This window comes from Jaculus jaculus, chromosome 23 (genome assembly GCF_020740685.1).
Source record: "Jaculus jaculus isolate mJacJac1 chromosome 23, mJacJac1.mat.Y.cur, whole genome shotgun sequence".
Lineage (NCBI taxonomy): Eukaryota > Metazoa > Chordata > Mammalia > Rodentia > Dipodidae > Jaculus > Jaculus jaculus.
This window is the reverse complement of record NC_059124.1, coordinates 9,718,784-9,727,442: the sequence shown is the minus strand read 5'-3', so window position 1 is coordinate 9,727,442 and position 8,659 is coordinate 9,718,784. Positions and strand designations below refer to the sequence as shown.

Genomic DNA, 8,659 nt, shown 5'->3' with positions numbered 1-8,659 from the left:
TCTTTTTTTTTTTAATGCAGAATTTTATTAGTCTCATTTATGTAGTATATACTGACCATTTTCTTTCTATTTTTAAAAATTTCTTCTTTATTTTTATTTTGAGAGAGAAAGAATGGGCACACCCGTGCCTCCAGCCACTGTAAACAAACTCCAGACATGTATGCCACCTTGTGTATCTGGCTTACATGAGACCTGGGGAATCGAACCTGGGTCCTTTAGCCTTGCAGACAAGCACCTTAACCACTAAGGCATCTCTCCAGCCATTGTATTTCTCTTAACTCCATAACACAACTACAAATATTTCTCTAATTAACTATATTTTCAGGCTTCGAAGAGATTCCCCTGGATTCATGCTGATGTAAAAATAGACTTGATTCTCCACTCTACCTCTGGTGCTGGCTCTGTAAGCCTTAATTTCCCATATCAATATCAAGGTTAATAAGATCAAGATATCTTAACTAGTTTTGTTTATTTATTTAATCTCTATCTGAATGTGACATAAAATCAAAATAACCCTTTATTTTGTTGCATAGGATACCTGTTTACAATAATAGGTTTCTTAAGTGTTCTGCTCTTACATTTTTTCCTATTGGGTAAGACTTTTATTTATTTGCTATAATCTTATAGATAAAACTGGGCCCAATTATATAAAATATATTTCATTGTATTATATCACCAGTGTAATTATGTAAAAGATAATTTCAGCATGTTTATAAGATAAACAACTGGTAATAACAAATTATCAAGACCAATCAGACTGTTATCTTTTCAACCTAACATACTTTCATTAGCTCTCCTAAAGACTTTTTGATCTTTGGACCAAGTAAAGACTATGAACCTTCCATATTCAAGCCTTACACAAAAAGAAACCTTTAAACCTAAACTTCAAAATTAGTTAACCTTTTAATCTCTATCATATATTTCAAATATTGCATCAATGTTAATCTATCTTCAATGCTAATTCCTACCTTACCTAAACCAAACCTTTATATTTCCACGGATTTCAATTAACTTCCCATCCAATTCCTTCTTCCTTACCTATCACCTATATTATTATTTTTTCAATCTTAAAAGTGTTTGTGTTACCTGTAAATGTCATGTCACATGCAAGAAAACTCATACATGGATAACAACCAGACCATGATGGCTAATCGATTTGATATGATCTGGGTGTTTCTTTCCTAATGGTTCTGATAAGTATCACTCTCCTGCCTCTTTGCTTCATGGGATAATAATAGTCTACTGCATACACAAACTACAACGTGAAGCTGACAAATGGAAAACCAAAAGCCGAGACTCCCAAAAGCCACACCCGTGTGACTAAGACTTCAAGGACGGACTACAGTGATTGTGGAGAAGTGTTACTAATCCAGAGCCAATAATTGTTTTGGCTATTAGCCTTTTTAATGGCCAATAATATTTTTTCTCTGCATGGGACCTGACATCTATCTCTCTGTGACTCCAACCAGGATCAGGGCTTCATCCTGGGAAAGCTGCTGCCCCTCGCTGCTCCCCTCAATATTAACAGTGCTTTTCTCTCACACTTGGGCCGCACAGCTCCTGGCCAGTCTGGGCTATGTAGTCTGTCACCCTGTTTCAAAACTGAAAACAGGGCTAGGGAGCCGGCTTAGCAGCTACGGCGCTTGGCTGAGAAGCCTAAGCGCTCCTACTCCACTCTCCATGTCCCACATAAGCCAGAAGCACAAAGTGAAGCCAGCGGGCAAGGGCGCGCTTGCGCACAAGGTGGCGCAGGAATAACCTGGAGATGGCTTAGCGGTTAAGCGTTTGCCTGTGAAGCCTGAGAACCCGGTTCGAGACTCGATACCCCAGGGCCCAGGTTAGCCAGATGCACAAGGGGGCGCACGCGTCTGCAGTTCGTTTGCGGTGGCTGGAGGATCTGGCGCGCCCATTCTCTTTCCCCATTTTTCTCTGTCAAATAAATAAATAAAAATAAACAACAACAACAAAAAAAAAACAGCTATTTTCTTTGAGTATGTAGTATACACCAAGCTCTGGGTTATTTCAACCGTACAACCCTGTGACTTAAGTACCAGCATCATGCCCACTTTACAACTTCTCCAATTGGAAACCAACCCTGGGAGCCCAGCGAGGGGGTGTCACCCAGGCTCCCGGCTCCAGGCGGCTGTGGGAGCACAAGGGCGACTCAACAAGAGGCCACGTCGCAGCCTTTCTCGTTGCCCGAGCGGGGCCTCTTCCACGCCGGCTCTCCCGAATGGCTGCCGGGCCCACGCGCGCGTGTCCGCCGGCGCACCGAGGCGGTGACGCCATCAAAGGGCGAGCTCTGAGCCCGGGCGGGGCTGGGGAGCGGGGCCAGCGCGTCACCGCGGAGTCCACCGAAGCGGGCACGGCCTCCCACGGCCACCAGCACGGGGCCCCCGGGGGGCGCGGTCACGGCGGTGACGCGAGGCTTAACCGCCCCAGGGAGACCCGGGCCGGGCCGGGGTGCGGGCGGGGCCTGGTGCGGGGGCGGGGCCAAAGACGAGCGTGTGGGCGGGGCCTGTGCGGGGGCGGGGCTCGAGGCCAGGCCGGGACTCGGGCCGGGCGCGTGGGCGGGGTCTGGTGCAGGGGCGGGGCCAAAGACGAGCGTGAGGGCGGGGCCGGGGTCAGGCCGGGTGCGTGGGCGGGGTCTAGTGCGTGGGCGGGGCCAAAGACGAGCGTGAGGGCGGGGCCGGGGTCAGGCCGGGCGCGTGGGCGGGGCGGGCGCGGGGGCGGGGCCAAAGACGAGCGTGTGGGCGGGGCCGGGGTCAGGCCGGGCGCGTGGGCGGGGCGGGCGCGGCGTCCCCAGCGGGCTGGAGCCGGAAGCGGCCGGCGGGGTCCCGGCGCCTGGGCAGCGGTCGTCCGCGCGTCCTCTGAGGTCCCTCCGGCTCGGGAGCTAAGCGAGGTTCGGGAGCGGGGCCCGGGGTCGCGGGCGGGGTGGGGGGTAAGGGTCGAACCCCTCCGTGGGAGGCTCTGGCGACCCAGCAGTGAGGGCCGAAGCTGGGTGACGGCCCCGGAGGCTCGGGGGAGGGCGCGGGGCCGCGCAGGCCAGGGGCGCACCTGCGAGGTGGGAGGGGTCCTGGGCGACCCCCGCCCCCGGGATGCCGCGCGTCCCATGTCTCTCTGTCCCCACGGCGCCCCAGGTCCCCGTCTGGAGCTGGACTTTCACCCGAGAGGCGCCCCAGCAAGACTGCGTCGGGGAGTCCTGCAGCTCCTCGCCTCATGGGCCAGACGGCCCTGGCCGGGGGCAGCCCGCGCACCCCCGCCTCGCGGGCCCTGTACTCGGACCTCTCCTATCCCCAGGGCTTGGAGGAGCTGCTCTCCGCTCCCCTCCCTGACCTAGGGACCCAGCGGCGCCACGGCTGGAACCCCAAGGATTGCTCCGAGAACATCGAGGTCACGGAAGGCGGGTTGTGCTTTGAGCGGCGGCCTGTGGCTCAGAGCACTGATGGAGTCCGGGGAAAGAGAGGCTACTCGAGGGGTTTGCACGCCTGGGAAATCAGCTGGCCCCCGGAACAGAGGGGTACCCATGCCGTGGTGGGCGTGGCCACGGCCCTCGCCCCGCTGCAGGCTGACCACTATGCGGCGCTGCTGGGCAGCAACGGCGAGTCGTGGGGCTGGGACATTGGGCGGGGCAAACTGTACCATCAGACTAAGGGAGCTGAGGCCCCCCAGTATCCAGCCGGGCCTCAGGGTGAGCTGCTAGAGGTGCCCGAGAGGCTGCTGGTTGTTCTGGACATGGAGGAGGGCACTCTAGGCTATGCTGTTGGGGGCACCTATCTAGGACCAGCCTTCCGTGGACTGAAGGGCAGGACCCTCTATCCTGCTGTAAGCGCTGTGTGGGGCCAGTGCCAGGTCCGCATCTGCTACATAGGCGAAAGAAGAGGTGAGGCCTGTACCAAGGGTGGGGAGAACAGTAATTTGGGATAGAAACGCGATGTCGGGCAAGAGGAGGAGGTTTCATTTGACCTGCCTCATTTCCCTATTTAACGCCAGGAAGCGCTGGGTCTTGACTGACGGCTGTTACCTAACATCCCAGAAGCAATAGGCAGGACTGGAAAAGCAGTCTACTCGCGTCCTATGGGCAAAATGGCAAGCCCTCAGAATTGAAAGCATTCCAGGGGCTTTGCCCCTGGGCAAGGGAAAGAGGTTGATTGGGTAATGGGCTAGGACTACAGGTCCCAAAACAGCAGGGCTGGCAGTGACAGATACCCGGGGGCGTGTACCAGGTTTCCTGGGCTGACCTGTGCCTGCCACACCCCAAGTCGAAGCCATTGAGGTTCTGGGGAGGAACCTTTTTGGGAACCGACTGGGCCATGGCCAAGTTGTGACCCTCCCACCATCGTTATGTAAACCACGAGAGTAGAGGGTCATCTTCCCAGTTACCACCTCATCCCACCTTTGGATTCACCTTAGCTTGCTGCTCAGAGAACCTTAATTCTACCCTCAGCTGAGATGGTGGCAGGCTCAGAGTAGGACCTTACAGTTTGAGGAAGTCTGGCTGGTGGCTATACCCCTACTGATCTTCCTTCCCTTTTCTCTCCCAGCGGAGCCCCACTCCCTTCTGCACCTGAGCCGCCTGTGTGTGCGCCGTGCTCTGGGGGTTACTCGGCTTGGCCAGGCATCTGCTCTGCCTTTGCCCCCTGCCATGAAGCGCTACGTGCTTTACCAGTGACACTGACACCAGACTGTGGACACCTTGCCTCCACCCTCCTCTGGGGGAGGTGGGGAGGCACTGCTGGCCTAGACCAGCTGCTTAAAGCCAGTGAGACTAAGGGAAGTGAGGCTGGGCCCCTTCCCTAACCCAAGCTTTCAGAGGGGTGAAGGGTGGGGGATATTAAAGACTGGTAGCCTGGTACGAAAAATGACTTTCTCAAGTAAAGTAGTAAGATGTTGCAGAAACCTGTTCTTTTGTTGTTAAACACCTGGGATAATAAAACCAATGACTACCTCAGATTATATGGGCAAGTGCAGTGAAGGACAAACCACAAAAGCTCAGTGCTAGGTGTTTATTTCCCTTCCATGTGGGACTGCTCACGGACACAACACGAAGGCATCACTGCTGTGGGGAAGGGAGGGTCCCTGGCCGCTAGGGTAAGAGGACCTTGGCATCGAGGTGAGAAGGAAACGGGAGGTGATTTCACTGTCCTGGAGTCTCAGCAAACTCCACCTTCCCACCTCTCACTCAGCCTTGGGACTTTCAGTTCTAACCATTATCCTGATGAAAGGAATTGGCCTGGTTCCAACCACTCCCGGGGGGTAGGTGTAAACGGGAGGTAAAGGTAGAGTTTGGATTAGGCCACAGAAGGGGGCAGGTGACATCATCGGAAGCATGGGACCGATGGAAGCAGTTACTAGGCTTCTGGACTCCCTAGTCCCTCGCTTAGCAGAAGGGTAGGGAGATGGGTGGCGCTTATTGTTTGGCATTGATGATGTCCACAAATTCAGGCTTGAGGGAAGCACCGCCCACAAGGAAGCCATCCACGTCGGGCTGGGTTGCCAGCTCTTTGCAGTTTGCTCCAGTCACAGAACCTGGGCAGGAAGCAGAGAAGGGGCTTGGTCAGGATTAGCCAACAGCCCCCCAATTTAATTTGTTTAAGGTGGGGATTATGCACCAGGGACTCTTGCATCTGCTACTGATCCCAGACAATTGCACCACTTTTGTGCATCTGGTTTATGCGGGCAGCTCAGCAATTGAACCCAGGTCAGCATCTTCAGAACAGGCCTTTAACTGATGAGGTATCTTCCCTGCCTGTTTTTGTTTGTTCGTTTTTTGAGGCAGGATCTCACTCTTGCTTATTACACTGGTCTCAAACTCAACAATCCTCCTACCTATGCCTTCTGAGTGTTAATTATACCTCTCCCAGCTTCCCACCTTCACCTAGGCTGGAGCCAAACACACTCACCTCCATAAATGATGCGGGTACTCTGAGCCACTGCGTCAGAGACATTGCACTTAAGCCATCCCCGGAGCTTCTCGTGTACTTCCTGGGCCTAGAACAGGAAGGCGGACGTAGTAAGACCTTTCCAGCCCCACTCAGAGAACAAGCCATGGGCACCTGTGCAGAGTTTGATCTCCAGAGTCAGAACACCAAGACTCTAGACCCAGGCAAGCCTCCTTGGTTGTCCATGACAGCATAAGGAAGTAGCTGTGGCACTTGTGACCTCACAGTGGCTGACAGCTACCTACACAACACTTGCATGTCGGGGAAATGAGGCCATTAAAATAGATGGAAAGAAGCAGGGGTCCGGCGGAAGGGGGATCCAGAAAGGGAGGAAGGAAGAGTGGTGGGAAGGGATTATGATCTTGGTATATTGTCTGTGTCTATGGAGGGTGTCAACAAGAAGTTAAATAAAAAGCCAGGACAAGGGCAGGGCCTGTGAGTGCCGTTACCTGCTGGGGTGTTGCGGTCTTGCCTGTGCCGATGGCCCACACGGGTTCGTAAGCCAGGACCACCTTGTTCCAGTCCTTTACATTATCTGCAGGATAGAGATCACGGAGAAACAGGTGAGAGGGAAGGAGCTGTCCAGTCAAGTGCCGCAGGGTAGAAGAGTGATGGCCTATAGTCCCCGATGGCTTTAGAAGGAGGCAGGACAGGAGCAGAGATGACAAGCAATATGCAGGCAGCCTGCGGGACTTCCAACCCACCCTCTGTGGCCCTGGCTAGGCTCACAGGTCCAAAGATACCTGCGATGACCTTGGTTTGCTCGAAAACCACCTTCTCGGTGATGCCAGCTTCCCTTTCATCTAACTTCTCCCCGATGCAGGCGATCACTCCAAGACCCTCTGCCAAGGCATGGGCCACTTTCTGGCCAATCAGCTGTCGAAGAACAAACTTTTTGGTGAGACACCCCTCTTAGAATAAGGCACCCCTTATCTTCCGTCCTGGTTACTAACCTCATCCGACTCTCCAAAGACGTGCCTTCTCTCTGAGTGCCCCAGGACTACCCACGTGGCTCCACAGTCTTTGATCATGCCAGGGCTAAGGGAAGAGATAAAGCCAGGGTTCAGCAGGGAGCCCATACTGAGGGAAGTGTCCCTTATACTCCTCTGCTTCCATCTCACCTGATCTCCCCAGTGAAGGCCCCGTTTGTCACTTTGTAGCAGTTCTGTGCAGCCACAGCAATCTTGGAATCTAGCTTCTGCCTGGCATAGTCGATGTAGGCCGTGGGGGGTGCACAAACCACCTCTGAGGATGACAGCAACGAAAGCCTTCACTCTGCAGTCTTGCCATCAACACGAGCCTTTCACCCCAGCAAGATGACCTTTGTCCACAGCGCAGCCTGGACCCAACCCCTTCACAAGGCCCAGGCCACGGCCCTTACCCCGCCCTCTGCTCTTAACAGTTGTGGCTCTAATTTCCTCGGGCTATTCTGGGCATGGGCACCTCTTAGACTCCGCATTCTCTGGGGGCCAACCCTGCCTCCCTTCTAAAACAACCCACTCCAACTTCCTTGGCTAGGCAAGGATTTACTTTTATTTTTACTTATTTATTAGAGAGAAAGAGGCAGAGAGAAGGAGAGAGAATGGGCACTCCAGGGCCCCTGGCCACTGCAAACAAACTCCAGAACCATGTGCCCTCTTGCACGTCTGGCTTAAGTGGGTCCTAGGGAATAGAACCAAGGTCCCTTTGGCTTTGCAGGCAAAACGCCTTAACCGCTAAGCCATCTCTGCAGCCCCCAGGCAAGGATTTTTAACACAATGAGGCCAATGGCCTCATTATAAATTATACATTATAATTTTAAATGGACCAGCAGCTGATGCCCTTTGGTCGGCTTCGAGGTTCTTTGAGGTAGGTGGGTGGAAGGGAGGGGATGGAAGACAGCACTGTGTCTTTCGGGGGCAGGGAGCTGACTTAGCCCACGGAGGCCTTGTGCTTTTCCGTTTCCAGATTAGGGAAAAATTCAAGATCACTAATTTAGCCCCAAATGACTCAACCTGTTTTTGGCACCTGCTCAGTACCTTCGGTGGAAGGCAGGAATGGCCCAGGCTGGGTAGCGGAAGGGATCAGAGGCTGGTGGCTCAAAGGCCTAACCCGGGAGGCGAGGCGCGGGGGGGAGCCGAGCGTACGTGCGCTGCGGCACGGAGCCGAGGCCCGCGCAAGCCTAGCCTCCGCCCCCACGCCCGGGGCTGGCTCCAGCCTCTCCGGGAGGCCCCGCTGCTCCCCGGCCCCCAGCGGGTGCAGCCCCTCTGCACGCCCGGGGGCCATCTTCGCCCCAGCCCCCTCTGGAAGTCCTTTCCCGCCCCAAAGGCCCGGGGCACCATTAAACGCCCCTCCCTTCCCTCTCAGCTCGTCTCCGGCGCTGGCCGTAGACCCCCGGCCCACGGGCTCGTCCCCAAGCCGGGCGGCGCCCAGGTCCACGCGGGCACCGGCGTCGCCAAGCCCGGGCCGACTCACCGGTGTCGGCCGGCACCTTGACCGCATTCAGGGTGTTGATGAGGTCCCCCAGACACTTCTTCCTCCCGTTCATCTTCCAGTTGCCCCCCACAAAGAACTTCCTGGAAGGCGCCATGACGCTGGACCTGGGCGGCTGAAGGTCAGGAGCTGCGCGCTGCCGAGGCCACTGGCCGCTTATATAGAGCGCCGTGAAGCAGAACTCCGCCTCCTCCCCGCCCTCCTCCATGGCTGGCCCGGCCGTCCTCTCCGCCCGCCCCCCAGGG

At 55.2% G+C, this 8,659-nt stretch overlaps 2 protein-coding genes across 2 annotated transcripts; one reads left to right on the top strand and one right to left on the bottom strand.

The window, feature by feature from the left end:
- Positions 1–2,833: 2,833 nt before the first annotated feature.
- On the top strand, positions 2,834–4,951 carry Spsb2 (splA/ryanodine receptor domain and SOCS box containing 2). Its single transcript, XM_045139630.1, has 3 exons — positions 2,834–2,902; positions 3,141–3,883; positions 4,545–4,951. The coding sequence occupies exons 2-3, from the start codon at positions 3,220–3,222 to the stop codon at positions 4,670–4,672; spliced, it is 792 nt and encodes a 263-aa protein (XP_044995565.1). The 5' UTR covers positions 2,834–2,902; positions 3,141–3,219; the 3' UTR covers positions 4,673–4,951.
- Positions 4,952–4,992: 41 nt separating this feature from the next.
- Tpi1 (triosephosphate isomerase 1) lies at positions 4,993–8,637 on the bottom strand. The gene is made up of 7 exons (XM_004668664.2): positions 8,397–8,637; positions 7,064–7,187; positions 6,896–6,980; positions 6,686–6,818; positions 6,392–6,477; positions 5,904–5,991; positions 4,993–5,529 (listed from the first exon to the last, which is right to left on the bottom strand). Exons 1-7 carry the CDS (start codon positions 8,620–8,622, stop codon positions 5,411–5,413), a joined length of 861 nt encoding a protein of 286 aa, XP_004668721.1. The 5' UTR covers positions 8,623–8,637; the 3' UTR covers positions 4,993–5,410.
- Positions 8,638–8,659: the final 22 nt, after the last annotated feature.

What these genes read in the sequence shown, in the direction of transcription:
- Spsb2 (XM_045139630.1), top strand. Translation starts at nt 3,220, where the DNA reads ATGGGCCAGACGGCCCTGGCCGGGGGCAGCCCGCGCACCCCCGCCTCG. An exon ending in CTACATAGGCGAAAGAAGAG is followed by an intron (nt 3,884 to 4,544) that starts GTGAGGCCTGTA and finishes TTTCTCTCCCAG; the next exon opens with CGGAGCCCCACTCCCTTCTG.
- Tpi1 (XM_004668664.2), bottom strand. Translation starts at nt 8,622, where the DNA reads ATGGAGGAGGGCGGGGAGGAGGCGGAGTTCTGCTTCACGGCGCTCTAT. An exon ending in GCAAACCAAGGTCATCGCAG is followed by an intron (nt 6,478 to 6,685) that starts GTATCTTTGGAC and finishes TCTATCCTGCAG; the next exon opens with ATAATGTAAAGGACTGGAAC. An exon ending in AGACCGCAACACCCCAGCAG is followed by an intron (nt 5,992 to 6,391) that starts GTAACGGCACTC and finishes TTCCTGTTCTAG; the next exon opens with GCCCAGGAAGTACACGAGAA.